Source organism: Cyprinodon variegatus, unplaced genomic scaffold (assembly GCF_000732505.1).
Source record: "Cyprinodon variegatus isolate N-32 unplaced genomic scaffold, C_variegatus-1.0 Scaffold313, whole genome shotgun sequence".
In the NCBI taxonomy this organism is placed as follows: Eukaryota; Metazoa; Chordata; class Actinopteri; order Cyprinodontiformes; family Cyprinodontidae; genus Cyprinodon; species Cyprinodon variegatus.
Window position 1 is genome coordinate 212,963 of NW_015150766.1, and position 20,423 is coordinate 233,385.

Consider the following 20,423-nt stretch of genomic DNA (forward strand, 5'->3'; position numbering starts at 1 on the left):
AAAATTCTAACTTTGTTCTCAGAATTCTGAAATTTTTCTCAAAATTCTGACATTTTTCTCAGAATCTGCAGCAGATCCCCAGAACCTGAGGGTCAATCTAGCTTATCCAACAGGAAAATTAACGAGCGCAACATCCATATTTTCAAAATAAAGACTAACTATACTTTCCTACAGCCTTTGCTAACAAATAGACGCATATATTTAAACATCCATAGTGTCTAAATTAAAGGTATAGGGAATACAATTCTTTCAGGTTTGAGATCTGGGGCACACATCTTTTTCATTGTCATTACTTACCTACTTTTATCAATAATCCTTCGTTACTATCGGTCTCCGCCAGTCACGTGACTTTTGTTGCTAAGACGCCATTTTAGGTGGAAAAGGCGTGGTGTAAACAACCGCAGCATAGCTGAACGAAGGACTAAAGGCCTGTTTACATAGCAGCCTGTCCAAGATAAGTCATTACAGTTAACATAAGCCTGAAAACAGGGGCGGATTTAGGAAAATCGGTCTCCGCCAGTCACGTGACATTTGTTGCTAAGACGCCATTTTAGGTGGAAAAGGCGTAGTGTACCGCGCCCGAGGTAAACAATTGACGTCACTTGGCGGAGACCGATGAATTGATTATTTAATACATTTTTATTAAAACACTTATTTATCTATGATTTCACTAAAGACTCCTAGATGACTTGCAGAGACACATTATTTTCTCTTTACCCCATATAACAAAAAATCTAGTTTTGAAAAGAGCATGAATTCTGTATTTATCATATTTAATGTTAGTATATTGATGAGCCTAATTAACCAAATGGTTTTTGTTGTAGAGGAGTGGCAACAAAACCTTGCCACTGCTGCCACCATCTCTATTAGAGGGGAAAAATGGTAGGGGTGGCCCCAGGGGTGGCCAATGATTGGATAAGAGTGGCCATGGTCCCCCCGGGTCCCCCATCTAGATCCGCCCCTGCCTGTAATTCCAGGTGAAACATTACCTTCTGCCCCTGCAACAAGTGGACAGCAAAACTGACTGTAAAATAAAGAGGATCTGATACCTAAGAAGAAAAAAAAAACAACATCTTGAAAATAAGAGGAGGATTTTCCTTGCAGGTTGTAAGCATTTGGTGGCAGCACTTAAGCAGACGGATAGAGACAGTGATGCTGAGCTGCAAAAAAAGAAAAAAACCTGATTTCTTCACTCCGCTACACTGAATTCAGCCTCTGTTTGGACAAACAGGATTCATTTACAATTTCTAAGGAAACCTCAGAGTCTAATGCAATGCGATCCATGCTGAGCTGTGGAAGGTAAATGGTTTTATTTTTAGCAGTGTGCGCCTTAGAAAGATTTTTCGCGGATCTGGTTTAGGAGCAGCGTTTGATTTCGGGTTTTTTTAAGGCAGAATTAGAGCTGTCACATTGCAGAAATGTGACTGAGTACCGCAGTGGGAAATTTGTTTACTGACCAGATGCTGGCGTGGCCATGCTGTCAGGTGGTGGGAGGTGGTCTGCATGCGCATCCTGACAGTTGATCGACTGTATTGATCGCAGGCGGATTGCAAAGGCAGGGATCCAGGAGTTTTATAGAAACATTGATCTTATGTTGCATCGCCTTGGTGAGACATTCTTTTTTTTCTCTTGTCTCAGTGAAAAAATGGGCGTCAGTCTGTCATTGTTTTATAGAGGAGATTGTTGCAAAAAATGCATTTGTTCTTTGGTTTAGATGTTTCATTTAATGTGCAGGTTTGCATTCAATCAGCCTTCTGAAGTGGATCCTATAGGATGTAGAATCTGATGCTATTTATAGCAGAAGTGAAGAGGAGCTGAGGATTGCTGTGTCAGATTTCCTCTCTCTTTCTCCATCTGTTTGCCACTTTCCCCCTTTCCTCCCTGTCTCCTTAGCCTCCTCCTCATTCTTATGCTCCTTCTACATTCCCTGCTGCTTTCATCTGTTACTCTGACATGACAGATAATTGGATCTGAATTTAATCCCAGAAAAGCTGTATCCACTGGCTAATCTAAAATGAATGTTACCTTCACCAGCTGCAGCCATATATCTGCTGCCACATGAACACATTTGCTAAGATTCCAAACTATTGCACAAAAAAAAAAAAATAAAAAAAATCAGCAAGATACAGGCAGTCATCTTTTGTAACTAATCAGCACTACCGAGAAATTCAATTAGATTTGGTTTATTTATACAGCGCCAATTCACAACACATGTCATTTTTAAGGCACTTTACAGTCCAACCAGATCATACAGTCAAATTGATTCAAAGTTTTATATCTAAGGAAAACCAGTTGATTGCATTGACTCATTGACTCAGGTGCAATCCCTCACACTAAGCATGCTTGTAGCGACAGTGTAGAGGAAAAACCTCCAGCAGAACCAGGCTCAGTGTTAGCGGCCATCTGTAAATAAAAAAGATATGTTAAACATTTTGACCATATGTCTTCTGATCTTGTTATAATGACAAGGTTCTGAACTTATTGCAGCTTTCAGCCCCACATTTCAAAAGTTGGCTTATTCACAGAGTAGAACAAATTCAAATGCCTGCTTTGATTTGGTGCAGAGGAGAGCCGAATCATTTATGTCTAGAGCTAAACTGTCTGCACATCCTAAAACAAAGCCATGCTGTTGGAAGTGTCGAGTTTTCTGTAGTAAGCAAATGTTGAAAAGCCTTCAAATTAAAATACCTTTGCATCCTGTCTCTGTAATGTGTTGTGCATGGCCACCCCTGTTTTGGCTCTGGAAACATATCTGTCTAGTGGTAATTTTAAACAACCTGTACGCAGATATTCTTCTCACCTAACTGGTGATAAAAGCCTGTTAGCATTGATCTACTTTCTCTTTATTTCTGTCAACAGGTGCTGAGACAAAAAAAAGAGAAGATGATAATGACCTCTATTCTCCGGGGGCTCCTCCTGGCAGAGACCTGCCTCTATGCCTATGGGGCCCCCACCTACGTCCCAGGCTTCAACCAGATGCAGGACAGCTCCTGTGAAGAACACTGTGCCAGCTCAGTCACAGCAGACAGAGTAACCTACTCCACAGAGCCTGTTCCGTTGGACAAAGAGCATGTTACCAGCTTCATACTGAATGCAGCTGCAGGAGGAGGGACTGGCCTACATGGGGGACCTGAGGGGATAGGTCCAGTGACGCAGACAAAAAACGGGGACAGCGCTCATAGACGAATTGGGTTGAGCCCGGCTGATCGAGAGGCACAGAAGAAGATTGAGAGCGTATCTGAAGAGGAAGATATAGGGAGTGTAAAAAAGGCGAAACCTGTTAGCGGTGAGCCTTTCGGTCCAACAGATGGAAGGGGGCGCTTGGACGCTGACATCAATACCCCTGCACGGACTTCAGGTAGTTTTGAGGCCTCAATTACACCACAGATGGATTTTTTCTACAGCCAAAAGAGCAAAGAAGGTGGAAAAGACGGAACAAAACCATCTGCTTTTGATGATGAGGAGGATGAATACTCTGAAGCAACCTTGCAATCTTTCACAGAGCCTCTAAACACTCCTTTATGGTCCCAAAAAATGGGCTCTCTTAGCTCCATTCCACCTTTACTGATGGGCACGCCTCAGGCTTCCACCCATCTGACAGTCTGGGGCCACGATGGACCAACAAAATCATTACCTTCAGATGTCATTTTACCTGAAATCGGACCATTGAACATGATGCCCAAAGATGATGGCCTGGAAAGTCTTTGGACTGAGGCAGCAAGACCCGCTGGAGGTAATTAAAAACTCACACACAGGAACAAACTGTAAGAAATTTATCTGAAGTATTTCATTATGGTCAAAACTTTCTTTTTCTATCTGTTAGTATTGCCTCTAAAGCTTTCATGTTCCAGTAATTATCACTGAGAAATGACCTATTTTTTAGCCAACTTCTTTATTCTCCAAGAAGTATCATAAAACAAACATGTTATAGAGGCAGAGATTGGCTTTGATGATTGGCAAAGAAAGTCTCTGCTTTTCCACGCTTCACTTTGAACCCCAGCTGGGACCCGTGGCAGTCTAATTACTTTCTATTCCTGACTTCAGCTTGAAAAAAAAAAAAAAAGAACATCACAACACCCAGGAAAGGACCTGCGGCTGGGTTTGTTTTTGAAGAACCGAGCACGGTGTCCCGCTTTCTTCCCCACTTCACTACAGCAGAGAATCAGGCCGGTTATTCTTTAATGGATTTAATCTATTAGGAGAAGTTGACACCCAAATCAGCTTGGCTCAAACTATAAAGTAATTCCCCCATATTATCTGTTTCTAAATGTCTTTAGATGAATGAATAGGAATTTATTTCAGACAATTTCTGACAAACAACAATAAATGAATCAACCAAATACCCACAAAAGAGACTAGCTAACATCAACCAAACCAAACACCAATTTCCAAACTAACTAAATTCACCTGAACAAAAACATAAACAAAACCCTCCACCAACTAAACCCTCGGTATATACAGCCATAGAAATGACATTGGTTAATGTAAATAGTCTGAAAAGGGGTATGAAGAAGTAAAACCTATTTTTCATACCCCCTCTCCCTCTAATTCTAATTAAATTAACTCAAATTAGAGTAACCTACCTTAAGTTAATTGAATTTTAAGCTTAGATTGCGACATGTTTTCCTTTTCTACACCTTTTTGGTCTATTTCACATTGTATAACATTGAATTATTTCTCGATTCTGAAGGAAAACTACTAATCAGATCTGAATGTTGCATGTGAAACTAAACCCTAAAAGTTGGTTTTTATTAGTGTCAGTTCAATATTTACCATTAGGTGCATTTATATTTATTAGGATCTGTTTGGTTTGGTTTTAATTTTCCTTTTTCCTTATTATTATTATTTTTTTGCTATTAAAAATATGTATGATGATCTAAAACATTTAAATGTGACTAAAGATGAATAACAGAATTTGTCAGGGTGTAACTTGTTCCTTATGGTGCTTTAAATGCCCATGATGGACTGTCTGATTCAGGAAGGCTTATTGAAAAAAAAAAAGAAATTAAACTTATAAAGAGTCCCAAATCCCACAGTGACAATATATGAAAGGATTGTGAATAAGATATGATATCAAAGATGTATTCAAAATGTCCTGGAATAAACTTCCTTTTCGGTTTTAGATTGTTTCTCTGATTAATTTCTATCAAAGAGCATTTTAAAGTTTTAATTCTATTTTGTATGATCGACTGCCTTAAGAAATGCTTTGAAATGCCTTCAATGCCTTTCATGAATACTAAATGTGCTTCTGTATCTGCTCCATACAGTTGTTCTTTTCCACTGGAAAACATACATATTTTATATCCGTCAGATGTGTTTTTACTAAAAGGCTGTACAAGTCTTACTTGTCAACATTTATTATTTCTATTTTCTGTCCAGTATTGAATCCAACTGATTTATTTGAATGTTCTAAAAGGATCTGAACATTACAGTTAAAATTTCTATCTTAATAACCTTCTTTATAGTGCCAAGTGAAAGTATTCATGCTTTTTGAACTTCTTTTTTGTCTCCGTTTATTCAGAATATATGCGATACTCACAGAAAGAAGTGGATAATTGTGAAAATGAAAACATTTATATGATTTTTACTGCAGCTATGTGCTTTTTGGGTCTGTCTCTATTGGCTTAACACATATAGAGACAAAGACTTTGCCCCAATTTGATATGAACATTTGCAGTATTGCCCAGATCAGCCTTTTTGACCATGTTAAAGAAAATCCTCTCCAAAGTATGATGCTGCCACTACCGTGTTTTAGTGTATAGTGTTAGTAGTCAACCTTACCGTTTGTTGGATCCCCTACAAACAGGAAGTCTTCTGTGCTTCTGTTTGCCCCTCCCTCACCAACCTGTCAGACTTTCAGTCAACAGAGACTCCATATGATCATTGGATCTCGGCAGCTCCTCCAGTTTTTCAGATCAACGCCCTCGTCACCAACCATGTAGTTTAAGTAGATCGCCACATCTTTGTACTTTGAAGCCATGCTTTAGTCGTTCCCCCTATGATGCGGAAATCTGCTCTATGAGATGCTAAAGCTTGGGATATTGTTTTATGACCAAACTCTGCTTTAAACCTCATCACAACTTCTCCCTGACCCTGCATGGTCTTCATGCTGCAGTAGGTTCAAAAATGTTCTGTACAAAGTTTAAATAGTTTTGACTGTTGATTTTCATTTTTATTTTAGTTTTGATTAGTTTTACTATTTCTTAGCTAGCTTAGTTTAGTTTTTATGTGTGGAAAATGTTTAGTTTTAGTTTATGTTTCATTAGTTTAAGTTAAAGATTCAGTCTTTTATGTAACATCGTTTACAAATTGGAGGCAAGGCTAAAAAGAAAAAGAAATAAAATAAATAAAATCCCATATTAGAAACACAAATGACCTGACTGCAATACCTGCCACCTGCTGTTGTAATGCGGTAAACAGAGACCAGAAACTTGACCTCTAATTATGATAAAAAAAAAAAGAAACTTAAGCACTTTCTCTTTTATTTAGTTTTAAGTCTTATCACAGTCCCCTTTAGTTTAATGTTATTTTGTAAAATGTAGTTTTTATCTTTCTTTCAGTCAACAAAATTTTTTTTTTTATTTTTAGTTTTCGTCTTTTCGTTTTAGTTAACCATAATAACGATGGCTTTTCAAATTACACACTAGTACATGTAAGTAATTCAGAGACTTCTGAAGGCTAGTGGTGTCACAATTAATATTTTTTGCAAAGCCACATTAAAAGATTTGGTGTACCATTTATTTATAAATTCTAGGCACATTTTTCCACATAGAAATACTTAAATAAATTTTACTCAATATAATCTAAGTTGATTTTTCTTACTAAAAAGAGTTTATTTAACAAACAAAAAATTTATTTTACTACCAAATTTCTCTTATCAACAAAAGATGCACATTTGTTTTGTTAGTACATTTGACACAGAGAGGCACAGAGTATACAATGATGCACACACAAGGATAATCTAGAGAAACCAGTTAACCTAACAGTTAGATTGTTGGATTGTGGAAGGAAGTTCCCAGAGAGAACCCATATATGCATGGATAGAACATGCAAACACCATGTACTCTGGGCCAGAGATCCTACCTAGAACCTTCTTGCTGCAAAGAAGAAGAGTTACAAACTGTGCTACCATGCGTCCAACAAGATAATATTTTCTATTTCTGACCTAAGCATGGTCAGGCAAGAAAAAAAACACCAAGTTTACTCCTAATATCCACATACATATTATTGCATTTTACTAGTTGGGGAACTTATTTTAATAGTTTTATTAATAGTACCGGTATTTGGATTTACAAATTAATTTTCAATAAAATATTAAATAAAAGGTGACATTTTGAAGTAATTTACAGTAAAACTGACATAAAAGCTGAGGTAACATTTACAAAAGTCCCTTTTTCAGTGCATGTACTGTATATCTACTCCAGCAGACACGTCGGCCCCACTCTCTCAGGGCGAACCAACAGAGGCCACCATGTCATCAGAAGCTCTTCCTCTGATCTTTGAGCCAATGGAGGATCTCACAGAGGAGGGACCTGCAGGACCTGCAGCAGCCGCGGCGGTCTCCCAGGCACCAGTCAGGTCTCCCGGTACCATGGCAACCAAGTTACTGCCTACATTGGAGGGGGACAGGGAGGCAAAGAACACAGACGGTGACAGCCCCTCCAGAGAACCCCCAGTCCGTCTAGCTGACTGGACTTCACCTTGGCAGGCGTCTGGCTCGGAGCTGCTGGAGCCAGTCACTACATTGGGTACCTCTGCTTCACTGCAGGAGACCCAAACTGAGCAGGAAGATAATTCAAGAAAAGGTGAGAGAAGCAATCTAAGTGTGATAAATTAATCAGAATTGTATGTAAGAATCCCAACTCCTTTATTGTCAACATGCAATCATTATGAAAATTTGATGCCTTTAGCATCTGTAGAAATTATAAAAATCTCACTGAATATACAAGAGCAGAGACTTTAAGATTTCCCCTGAAGAGCCCAACCAGTAAACAGTGTCCAAAGGGTTTAACTTTAACATCTTATTCATACAGATTCTGTGAAGACCACAAACAGGCCCCCAGCAGCATCTCCTCTCCCATCCCTCCACAATCCAATGAAGACAGCGAGCCATCAGCTACTGCACAAATCTAAAACAGGACTAGAAGAGATGGAGTCTGAGGGTCAGAAAAGATTTATATATTTTTCATCTTCTAAAATTTTCTATGAACAGTCCCATCTAAATGGTTAAAGTCATTTTTTTCTCTCTCCAGAGGAGCTGGATGAGGATGATGAGATCTCTGAGGAATCGGTGGAAGAAGAAGACAGTGAAGAGGACTTAACAGAGGCCCCTAACACATCCTCCAATCAGCCACCCTACAGCCTCATCCCTCCGCCGCCAGTCTGGGTTCAACGCAACCAAGGGCTGAGTATGAGCACACCAAGAGCATCTTCTTCAAAACTGAAAAAAGTCCCATAAACGCCTTTATCATGTAAACATTATGTTCTTTTTATTCCAGTGCGCAGCTGGGCAGAGCTGATCAGAGAAAAGGTAAGACTGCCCCCTGCTGTCTTCGTAGATCTTCATGCTCCTTTCTTAAATGGAACTGTAACGATATAGCCACAAATTTTGATAGATTTTATTTTTTTCTTTTATAGATAAAATTATATCAAGTCTATAAAGTAAAAAATAAATTATGCATGTTATTAAAAGTTTATTAAACACACAAAAAAATAAAACTAATGAATGTTAGGAGGCTTGCATCTCTCAAAAAGTCTAGATGAAATGGAGGGTCAATGATTTAACATCGAAGGGTAAACAGCACCATGGACACCAAGGAACACAGCGGGCACATCAGGGAGAAAGTTGTTCAGATCTTTTAAGGTGATAAAACAGTAGTTTTATTTGCCAGGTTTGTTCTCACAAAAACGACTTTGATTCTATCTTGCTTTGTATTTAAGGGGATTTTAGGTGTAAATGTAAATCAGACTCACCATTCCTTCAGTGAAGCACAGTGGTGGCAGCATCATGCTATGGCAAAGTTTTTCTTCAGTTGGTACAGAGACGCTGGTGAAATGGGAAAATTGAAAGAGACGAGTAAATGGAAGGCAAAAGGGACTAGCTTCTCCAAAAAGAGACAACAATGGGGTAGTGACTTGCTTTCCATGAGGACAGCGGTTAATTATGTGTTTTAGCATAGCTATGAAGGGGTTAAAGTGGCCTAGTTAAAGTCCAGCCTGCAATTTTCTTTTTCTTTTTTAATAAAAATACTTCTCTATTGTTCTTCAGGCTGGTTATGTCTCTGGGATGTTGGCCCCTGTAGGCATTGGCATCACGGGGGCCCTGCTAATTGTCGGCGCCCTCTACAGCATCCGAATGCTCCACCGCAAACGGAGGAACAGCTTCAAACGCAAGAGGAGGAAGGCCAGACAGCCAGAGGTCAGTATGTCAGTCAGTCGTTGCTCTAGTTGAGCCTCCATTGATTGAACACAACAAGACTGCTGCGTGTGTTTGCTTCTCCACAGCAGCCTCGAGAGCCCGGCACCAGCTGTCAGGATCAGGCCATGCTGCTGGCTGACAGCTCTGAGGATGAATTCTGAGAGGGAATTTTTTTTTTTTTTTTGGGCGTTCTTTAATAGACGCCCCTGTTGGAGGGGTCTGGTGTCTCCATCTGTGTAACTGCATATCCCATCAGCCTTGCCTGTTTGGGTACGACTCCTCTGATATACTGAATGCAACTTGAGCAAAGGGCATAGTGGACATGAGAACGCAGGTCAGCTTTAAAACTCCTTTCTGTTTGCAATGGAAACCTCTCTTTGTCCAGTTATAAACAGTATTTTCATTTGAATTTCAGGACAAAAGGAGGTTGTTTCCTCAGCCGTAAATTTCTTTCACCTGAGTTTTTAGAAACACACAACAGATTCCTCACTGTCCGAATAAATACAACTACTGGATGACTTCCACTTTCCACCACCGAGCCCAACAGTTGGTTGGTAGTATTTATGTTGATACGCCCTGTTTATCCTTATTTGGTCTTAACTGTCCTGCTGTAAAACGTGTTGCTAACTAAAATGCTCAGTCTTTTTTTTTTTTTACTTATAAACTTTACCATTTAGAGTCCAAATGTTATTTTTCTTTACTTCCTGGCAGTGTGTTAAAAAGAACTCCAACCGCCAAAAAATCCTGCAGCACAGGATACATTTGCTGATGATTGAGTACATAAACAAATTTATTTAACTGTCATTATTAACTGTTATATTAATTACATCCTTTTAGTAGCAACAATTATATTTTGGTTTGACTATAATAAAAGTTTGGAATCTGTTGTTGTTTTTTTTGCTCCTAAAATAATTCAACCCTCACAGATTCATTAAAGATACAATTGTTTACGGGATTACGATAAAAAATAAAAAAATGCACCACTGTAAATAGGAGAATAAAACTAAAATTACATAAGTTTTATCCAAATTAATATCCAAATTTCATTTTAAATGGCTGCTGAAGCTTCAAAATGTTTGAACCCTATGCAAACATTTGCAAATCCGAGAGTGATTTATTAGTTTCCTTAGGTGTGTGTGTGAGATACAGTATAACAGCTATGTTTCATTGTTTATTAGAAAGTCAGGAAAATTGTTAATAATAAAAAAATATATATCATTGCTCTGTAAAAAAAAAAAACTTTTAAGGATTAAAAAAAAGACTAAAATGCTGTTGGAAGGATATATGGCAAATTGAAAGTCAGAGGACTAAGGGCTGTTCCAGCTGCATTTGGGAGAGACAGGAGGCCATCGACAGCTGCCTCCAGATTCCTGAGGAGACAGGTGGTCAGAAACCCTCGACTGAAAGGAGGTGTTAGTTTCCACTGTAAAACACACTAGTCTCTTGTCTTGGCTTAAGGTAAATATGTTGAATCACAACCAGAACTTCTTGGGCTTTTGGATTAGGTGGTGTATCTGCAAGACGAAGAAAGAAAAACACTGTTTGCTACTTTGCTTTGTGTGTTTGCTGCAAATCATAAAAGAAGAAATTGCTCTGCTGTGTGGTAGCAATACATGCTGGTCATGAAGGGGCAGAGAAATTCTGAGTATGCAGCCATTACTTAAAGTGATATAATCTTTTTTATTAGCAATTATATGAATATTTCACCCAAATAATAAGATTGGTGTAATTTTGATATATACCATACCTATGTACTTTTAAAAATATATTGATTATTGAGTGTATTTATTTTAATTACATTAAGTTGATTTTTTGAATAATCATAATTATTATGCAATTCAAACATAAAACATAATGTATTTTAAATCAATGCACTCATTAGTAGTAATTTTAAGTAAGTATACTTAACTAATTCTAATGACATAAACCAGAAAATTATGTATTTTAAATAAAATAGATATATTAATCTAATGAATATTCATCATGAAAAGTTTACATAATAGGTTTGCGTAAAAATGATCAACAAAAAAAGTAAATGATAATTTTTATATAATAAAATCACATAAATCTTAAGATTTGGGTGAAATATCTTTTGGGGTGTGGATCAGTAAAATCAGCTGTTTTAAGCCAATTGCATTGTCTTGTTTTGTTGAAGTAGTGGAAAAAAGAACAGAATATTTTGGCCTTTTAACAGCAGATTTAATTTTCAGTGAGGGTTGAAACCTTTTTCTGTGCCACTGCAGATTATCAATTAATCTGATTTAATTCTGATCACATTTATAATATGCTGATATACAGCCCTGGGTGTAAAGGAGAGCGTAATTTCTTTTTTGTTTGTTACCATAATTGTAGGTTTGAATGTGTGAAAGGTAGAGAACTTGAAAAAATAAAAATAACGACACCAACAAAGTTTTGCACAGTTGAGTTCAAAGCTATTTATTCTCAGTTATTTAACAGTAGCAACTATTTGTTGAATATTTTTCTGCTGACCAGAAAGAAGTAATAAAAGACTCTTTTAAAGTCTTTTTTTTTTTGCATGTATTTTAGATTAATTTATAGATTAACTCAGTAGCTTTTGCAATATCCAGCTGATCATTTCCTTTCCTCTTTGCATGTTTTGAATTATTGTTTCTGTTTTTTGGAGGAAACCCCAAAATAAGCATTTTCGTGCAGAGTCTGATGTTTACCTCCAGTATCTTTGTTCCTGATAGCGTTTTCCATGACCAGTCTTGTGTCCAAAACGACCTGTTCAGAACTGATGAGCAAACACTCTGCTGTTTGTTCTGATAAAGCTTTAAGAACTGGAGGTGAGATTAAGTTTGCCTTGCTGAGAGAAACAGAGTCCTCCTTGGCTGGCCTCCAGTTTACAGAGATAAGCCTGATGAAGAGCCTGCTGGAGTCAGAACCTTGAGACGCTGACACCGAAGCTGAGTTCATACAAGCTGCTCAGACTCATTGCAAGCCTTTGGTAGTGACCTTTTGGATGTGCGATGCTGAAAACATCAGGAGGCCCTCAAAAAAATACAACGGTTTGCAGCAAAGGACTGAGATTGTCATAATATCAAATCATGATTTTGCTTTCATCCTGATTTATAATCTTCATTTGCAAAAGATTGAAGTTCTTTCCTATCTGTTGTCTTCTTTTTGTTATTTTGGATATAAATGTTTATGTAAAACAAGTAAAACACTGAACAAACTGTAAACAGCTCAACTAGACTCCTGTTCAGCCATGAACAGGAGTTTAAATTCATTTAATCAATAGTATGAAAACATCCTTAAACATCATAAATCTAAGTCCCAAAGTAGGAAATGTCTCCTAAGATTCATTTGGATCATGTTGAGGTACTATGAACTTCCCATCAATATGCAGTGCCTTATGAAAGTATTCATACCTTGTACTCTTTAACACTTTGTCATGTTACAGCTACAAACAATACTCTATGTTGCAGGAATTTTGTGGAAAAGATTAAAATTATTTAGAAATGAGAAAAAGAGAAACAGTTAAAAGAGAAATTTTCTATATGATCACATCTGTTTAAAAACAACCTTTTTTTTTTTTTCAAACTATTTATTGGGAATACAGCCAGCATATGAAGATGGAGCTCTGGTAGAATGAATGTAAAATTAATTATCTGAGCCATATGAAAAACCGGAAGAGGAAAACGAATACTGAAGATTACAGCAAATTGACCATTCCCAGTATGTGGCATGATGGTGGCAGCATCATGCTGTAGAAACACTTAACTTAATCAAGAATTAAGCAGGCCAGAGATAATGGGAGGGGAGCTGAGGAACCTTAAAAGGATGTAAAGACCTGATGGCTTGTAGTGGCTCAATTGGAAGGGCCGAACACCAATACATGCCATTTGTAGCTGTAACCTGAATAACTTTAAAAAGCTCAAAGGGTGTAAATACTTGTTTAAGGCACAGTGTGTATGCACATTATTTGCTTTCATTGCCACAGGTACAAGCTATTTTACAACTGAGTAAACTGGACCCAGATAATGTTGTACCGATAGGCTGAAGATGCAAACAGGACCCTGCAGGGGTCTGCAACTTGCTGTGGAGCGCATCTTTTTGGACTCTCTGCAATGGCTTTCGATAGTGGTTAAAAAGGATATAAACAACTTACTAGTGTACTGCAATAACAAATGTCATTCTTAGAAGCTTTCATTGTTTTTATAAAGAATATTTGAATTGAATTTTCATAACAGAATTACATTGAAAGCTATTTTTCTTTTAAATAGCTTGGAAATTGTCTTTCATTATAATTTTTTTAATACCCTCTAAAGTGAATTCATGCTTGGTTTCCCTTATTTTGAAAAGCTAAAAATACAAATAAACTGCATTTGGTTTAAGATTGAAACAGATGTAACAAAAATAATAAGTAGATTTAAATAAAAAGCCATGAAATATTTTACGGATCTAAATCATTTTTGCTGAGCTGGACTCAAGGCGAAATGGCTCTCTGCATATGAAAGATTGCAGACCCCTGGGCACCTGGAAAAAAAAGAGCCAAATGTGCTGTTTCTAGAATATCTGTTTCAATCTGTACAGAATGCTCTGTAAATATAAATGGTTGTTGTTTTGCTGTGATCACCTGAAGAAAAGCTGCTGTAAAGAGCCTCAGATTTAAGCAGCTCAGATATCTGTTGAATACTTTCCTCTTTCATGGTAACAGAAAGAAAGAACCGACCTTCAAACGTCTCCTTGGACCTCCCAAAAGCTTGCTGTTAATGATAAGAAGATTTAGTGGACTCTAAGCTCGTAGAAATTGGATTCCTGGGTCCATTTCCCAATGATAACGTTGGTTGTGCACAGCAGTTATGTAAATGACGTCATACGTTAATGACCAGATGTTTTAAAGGTAATTTATATTGGTTTGTAGACAAGTTGCTGAAACGAAAACAGGCTGAACACAATCAATCCTTTTAAAACATGCAGCATAAAAACACTCTGATGTAGAAAATAACTCTGGACTATTATATTTTCCCCCTTTCTTCATCTTTCATTTTTATATAAATCTTGCCTGCAAAAAACACTCTAAGGGACATTAAATAAATTGCTTTCTCCAAGTTTGTTTAGACTGCTTTCAAAGAGCAACATGATGACTTTGGTTGAAGAACTAAATAAGGATTTGGGATGATTTTAAGCAATAACTCATACGGTCTGATAAGAAAATGTTCTGTTATGATGATCTGAACCTTTCATCCGCTGCGTTCTGCCTGTTCATATGCAATAATGTTTTAATAGGAGTGTGATGTTAAATGTTTATTGTCTCTGTAAATATGAAGAGCTGTGATTTTTGGAGATGTCTGATTCTATCAACCACATGATATATTGTTTATCTGTAACTTGATCTTAATTAAAAAAAATAAACTGTTGTCAATTCTCTAATTTATAACTGCTTATTTACATAGAAGAACCTTTTACCATCGTGTCAGTGATTCAACATCATATCCATTTATTCTAAAACAGGTTTTATGTGTAAAATTGTCCAAATAAAAGATTGAATTATGTGTAGGTTTAGCCAATGACAGGAAAACATACCCTCAGTATCACTATACCACCACCGTGCTTGACCATGGGGCTAGTGCTCTTAGGATTTAGATAACCTGCCCCCTGGGTTTCTAACTTCCAGTCATCCTTGAAGGAGTCTGCTTTTTGTGAAAGGGTTTCTTTCTTGTTAAGTATCCTCCTCCCAGACCACAGTAAATCTGACGAAATTGTATTTAAAGAATTCAGTTCATGGCAGGTTACTTTTTTGGAGAGATTACTAAATGATCTTCCCATAGCCCTGACCTCAGTACAAAATAAAAAAATAAAAAGTGACCAACCTATTTAAATAAGCTGTACCAGTTCTGATCAGAAGAATGTTCAAAGATTTAGTTTGAAGGTAGAAACTTAGTAAGGAGCATTTATCCAAATATAAGTATGGATATGTGTATAGATTTGAACTTTGAATATCTTTCATTTATTTTTGTTTTAAAAGAAAACATTAACCCTGGGATTTATATTTTGAGTCCATTTCAAAAATAAAGAACAGTTCAAATTCATTTTAAAGTGCTCCAAATGACAGGCCTGTGCTGATATCAAGCATATGAACTGCTGACCGGCAGTGTTTGTGTGTGTAATGGTTTAATCCTTGTTCCAGACAGCACACAAGACGAGTCAGCTTTACAGCATTAAAAAAAGAAATCAAATAATTTATTTCTGTGTTCTTTTTCCACATTAAATAAAAGCTATTGGACATTTCCAGATCAAAATGAAGAAAAGAGGAGGACATGAGGGGGGGAGCGGAGCAGGGGGGGGAAACAGACATGCAAAAATAAACGTTTTGCTCTTCCCCCCTTTTTTCCTGCTGCATGTGTCTCGTTGGGAGGCGGTGCTGGCCATCTTTGAAAGGCTGCAGGAACCTCTGCATGGCTGGTTGCTTGAGCCATTGACAATCAGAGGGACGCGTCTTTTTTTAGTCAGGAATTGTTGGGCTGGCTGACGCTTTAAAACACATTAATGTGCACAAGTTATTTAATAAAACTAAAGCAATGCCATAAGCTGTGGCTATGAGCTGATGATGACAAAGCCCTTCAGTCTGTGTTCATGACCTGGATGGAGGCGTTTGGCTCTAATGCCCTTAAAAACAAATCAAAAGAAGTTTCCAATTGTTACAGAATTGAGGGTTGTGAAAACTGATCATTTTCTTCAGAAAAACACCAACGGCTCAGAAAGACGTAGAAAGGTTGACCACATGATCTTCTTTGCTCTAATCAGTTATTTGAAGGGGAGGGGTCCAACAAGGGGACAGGGGATTCAAACCTTCAGAATAAACCCAGAGGTTACAGAAGGTCACAATAAAAGGAGAAAGGGTCTAGATTGTTCTTTTGTTCGCTCATCAGTCTCACTGAACTCAAAGGATAAGATTAGCACAGAAATTAAAATAAAAAAAAGTCGAGTCAAAACGCTGTCCAATCCCACGCATAATAAAAAAAAAAAAAAACACCAAAATACAAATCTGAATCAAAGAAAACAGGTGATCGATCAGTGGCTTCAAAAACACACAGGGTGGCAGCTCTGTTCTGGGCTCCTATAGAACCATCTCATCTAGAATAAACCATAAAAAGTAGACAGGTGCATGTAGTGGAGATGTCAAAGAAGTGCTCAGCCATAACATCATGAAAGTTTCTAATTAATACTGATGTTGGTTTCATTAGACATGGGCCGGTTCCCACAGAAGGTAAAACCAGCTGCATTTATAAACAACTCTGAACCTAAAAGGAACTTTTTCCACCTGCTGTTATTTATAAAAAACATGGAAATTATGTGGATTATAAGTCATAGTGGTATCTTTATAATTCTAAATTGGGATATTTAGGCTTAGTCTAAAAAGACCTAAATAAATTTCGGTTAAATTTAGTAGTTGTTTCCAAGGACTTCTGCTGAATGAGATATTACAGATCTATTTGTGCTGTTCTGCTATTTAAAGAGTAAAACCAGAACAACAAGTTGCTATTAGATGGTGCGTTTAGTCAGCCTTGGTAGTTTGAGCCTGGATCTGTATGAGAAGATGATTCTACTGACTATATTACTATGCTGCTAACTATATTTAGCAGCACACGTTGGAGATCTGTTTTCATCCATTTTCTGCGTTCAAGCACCAACATGCCCATAGATATATACTCATATGTATATATTTTGAGTTGAAATGACAATTGCTCTAGCGCTTTTGACGATACAGCCTATTTCGCCTTATTTTTGTGTTAAAACAGTAAAGATAACTGTTCAGAAGGATAGATTTAGCAGCTGTTTAAAGCAGGTAGAGAGCGTTTACAGGTTACACACAAAAGCAACCTTTACTGGAGCTGAGAAATGTAGAACTCAATCAGGTAGTTCCTCACAAAGCTCAGACTGCCATGATGGAATGCTTACATTTACATTATTTTATACAGGGCTCCACATTAAATAGGCATCTCTGGGTTGCATGGTGGACTTCAACTTTCCAAGTTGAAATTTTAGGCCACCATAGTTCAACAAGCTTGATTTAAAGCCACCTTACCAACAATTTTTTGTTTATTAAAGTATATTTTTGATAAAAACATAGTAACCTCCTTCAGCGGTTATAGGCATAGTAGAGGCAGGGTGGATTTACTCAATGCTCCTTACAGCAGGGGAAGACTCCACCACTGCCATAAAGAGGCATTTCAAAGAGTAGGAAAATAACTTTAAATTAAAAATACTATGGTTTTATATTACAGAAAAACCTGAAAGTGGTAACCAGCCCATGTCTACTTGGTAATAAACTCTTCCAATAGAGCCACATGTCAGCATCCTGTAAGTTGGAGGCATAACGAGCAGCGAAGGCCGATTTAGTCATGCAGATTGTTGGAACCAAGCTGATCCAAACCGCTTTTAAAGTTGCAGGACGTACTCTTACTCAAACACTGCAACCATTTAAAAAGTAGGTTTATCTGACATTTTTCTTTAAAAGAAAAAAAAATAAGCAGCTGAAGCATTTCTTCACCAATTAGTGTGAACTGGAGAACTCTGAAGGTTCTGGAGGTGTGTTGAGTTTCGTATGCCCGAATGTACTGTGGTGAAATTCTTAATAAAAAAAAAAAAAGAAAATATGATCTAAGAATACTCTATTTTTCTTTTGTCCTTCCTTTATCCACAGTTTAAATACACACAGCATACTCAAACAGGAATCCAGCATCGGGAACAGAAGTGCAGAACCAATTCCTGTCAGTCCGGATGGACAGAGTGGCACTTGAGAAAGGGACTGCTAATGTCAATCAGTAAACAGCTTGGACATATAGGACCACACCATCCTTGGCAAAGAGTCTCTTCTGGGGGGATTTTGCAGAGGCTGGCAGTGTATCTAAGGGGGGGGGGGGGACATAAACTTTGTAAATCATACCCTGAAATGGCTGGTTATAGTGATAGACATCGAAGAGGAAAAAAATAAAGGTGGTTTATCCCTAAGTTGGGTCAAGTTTGAGGTGATGAGGTGTGGATTGATTTGCTTTGAACAACTGCTCTGGACCAAACGGAGGAAGGAGAGATGATTTCTCCTCCTGCTCTCACAGTAAAAACAAACAGAAGCACGCGTGATTTACAGGTTCTGGTCCAGATGATGGGAGAGACAGCAGCAGGGCGCCACGCCCGGAACAAGAAAAACAAACTCAAGAAAAATAATACATACAGTGCGCATTCAAGCAGTCACCCAAAATTCAGTGAAACCAACAGCAGCACATACAATCAAAAACACACACACCTGAAAAAAAATATATATCATGTGGCAGTACAAACACACAAGTCAGACTAGATCTTTAACCCTCCCCAACCGAACAAGGCTTTAAAAAAAAAAAACAACCCAAAAATAAACTTCACAAATATTTTCCTCCCGGTCGCTCTTTGTAGCCGCGCTTCCTGCTTTCCCGTGTCCCTTTGCGTGTCGCTTCCTGCAGGTCTGTTTAGTCCGTGGTTCTGCAGGATGATTTGGTGTGGTGCCCCTGTCACGTCACAGTGCGCTGAGGCGACAGCTCCGTCCCCCGAGGCCGCCCTCTTCGTAAAAAATAAAAACACGGCTGTTGGCAATTCAGTCTTTTTCCACCCAAGTTGTTTTTGGACATTGAGGAGAAAAGGAAGGTGTCTGAACACGGGTGGGTGGGTGTGGGTGCATTTGTGTGTGTGCTGTGTTAATGTGGGAAATGACCAAAGGGCAGAACTCAGGCTCTTGAGCTCCTAGTGTTAGAGGTGAACAGCACCTGGAGACCCGCCTCCCTCCCCCTCAGTCCCGTCTGCTTCTTTCTCTCTAGCGGAGCCACAGTTTGAGCCGCAGCGCGTCCACTCCGTTCAGGTAGTATCTGAACAGCCGCTTGTCTCTGACAAAACCCAAGTTCTCGTACAGCTTCAGGGCGGATTTATTGGTGATCTCTGTCTCCAGGACAACCTGAGGATGCACAAAAAAAGAAAAATAGAAAAAGGATACCAATATTACAAAATTTTTCATGATAAAAAATGGAAGAGAGGTAAAAAGAGAAAATCTAGACTTGACTATCTAGACCGTATCAGGAGATGGATGGACCTAAATTTCCTCAGTTTTAAACGGGACAAAAAGGAAGTCTCTGTTTTTATTTCCTGCAATCTAAACAATGTTCCTCCTTTGGATCTCTCCTCTTTGGTGCCTTAGAGTTTCTAATCTAGGAGAAAAAATGGTTACCTTGCAAGTAAGATGAACTGTCGCGATATTTGTCGATTCACAAACTCTCTAAAATACATCTTGCCAGAAGCCATCAGATGCATCATCCTCTAATACCCGTTTCCCACTGGCTGAAAAACCTGTTTAAACCAGGGAACAATCGCCTTGTAATGGCAGAGGAAACAGCTCACTGACATGTCTACCCGGATCAAACGACTCTACAAGCGACGTGTTAAAAATCGCCTCGGCTCTATTCGATATGCTGTGGGAACACCAGACCCGCTAAATTACGTGACATCAGTGAACACAACTACGCTTCTGATCTAACAAGCAGAAACAACTCCGTCTACGTCCTTTGCAGTGACGTGTATGACATCAACCAGATGTAGAAGGTAAAAGAAAAACAACATAGTTGTGCACTGCAAAAACGTTATGAAAATGTGTAAAAATGTCTAAAAATAAATATTTACCTTTAATTTTAGAAGGAAAATAAGATGATCTGCCAATGGAGGGAGCATGTTTACCTTTACAATAAGATAAATCAGATAATATGCACTTGAAATACGAGACTGCAGTAGTTTTTTTCTTATTTTAAATGTATATTTTAACTTGTATCTGGATGAACTGTCACACAAGTTGAGAGCTTGTCACACTGGTTGTGTGGCTGGTGACTCGGTACTTAATCACCTGATGTATGCAGATGATTTAGTAATATTTAGCCCTAGTACTGCTGGGTTACAGCAACTACTAAACATCTGCTCTGAGTATGGTGTGGACCACGACATAAAGTACAATCCATCTAAAAGT

General features: G+C 38.0%; 2 protein-coding genes across 4 annotated transcripts in view; one reads left to right on the forward strand and one right to left on the reverse strand.

Moving 5' to 3' along the window:
* Positions 1-1,135: 1,135 nt before the first annotated feature.
* LOC107090863 (chromosome unknown open reading frame, human C14orf37) lies at positions 1,136-10,327 on the forward strand. 3 transcript variants are annotated; one of them, XM_015384466.1, is made up of 8 exons: positions 1,136-1,299; positions 2,860-3,733; positions 7,425-7,805; positions 8,034-8,162; positions 8,253-8,408; positions 8,499-8,530; positions 9,269-9,418; positions 9,505-10,327. In XM_015384466.1, the coding sequence occupies exons 2-8, from the start codon at positions 2,884-2,886 to the stop codon at positions 9,577-9,579; spliced, it is 1,773 nt and encodes a 590-aa protein (XP_015239952.1). In that variant the 5' UTR covers positions 1,136-1,299; positions 2,860-2,883; the 3' UTR covers positions 9,580-10,327. The 3 variants fall into 3 exon arrangements, with proteins under 3 accessions (XP_015239952.1, XP_015239954.1, XP_015239953.1); XM_015384468.1 differs by having other exon boundaries at positions 9,508-10,327; XM_015384467.1 differs by having other exon boundaries at positions 7,428-7,805.
* Positions 10,328-17,797: 7,470 nt separating this feature from the next.
* Positions 17,798-20,423, reverse strand: part of naa30 (N(alpha)-acetyltransferase 30, NatC catalytic subunit) — an 8,364-nt gene continuing 5,738 nt past the window's right edge. Inside the window, exon 4 of the mRNA XM_015384481.1 lies at positions 17,798-19,367. Coding sequence (XP_015239967.1) covers positions 19,230-19,367 — 138 coding nt within the window. The 3' untranslated portion in view covers positions 17,798-19,229. The remainder of the gene's footprint in view (positions 19,368-20,423) is intronic.

Bases quoted from the DNA above. Each gene is read 5' to 3' on its own strand.
- LOC107090863 (XM_015384466.1), top strand. From the start codon at position 2,884: ATGATAATGACCTCTATTCTCCGGGGGCTCCTCCTGGCAGAGACCTGC. The intron at 3,734-7,424 runs GTAATTAAAAAC...TATCTACTCCAG, and splicing joins GGCAGCAAGACCCGCTGGAG to CAGACACGTCGGCCCCACTC. The intron at 9,419-9,504 runs GTCAGTATGTCA...GCTTCTCCACAG, and splicing joins GGAAGGCCAGACAGCCAGAG to CAGCCTCGAGAGCCCGGCAC.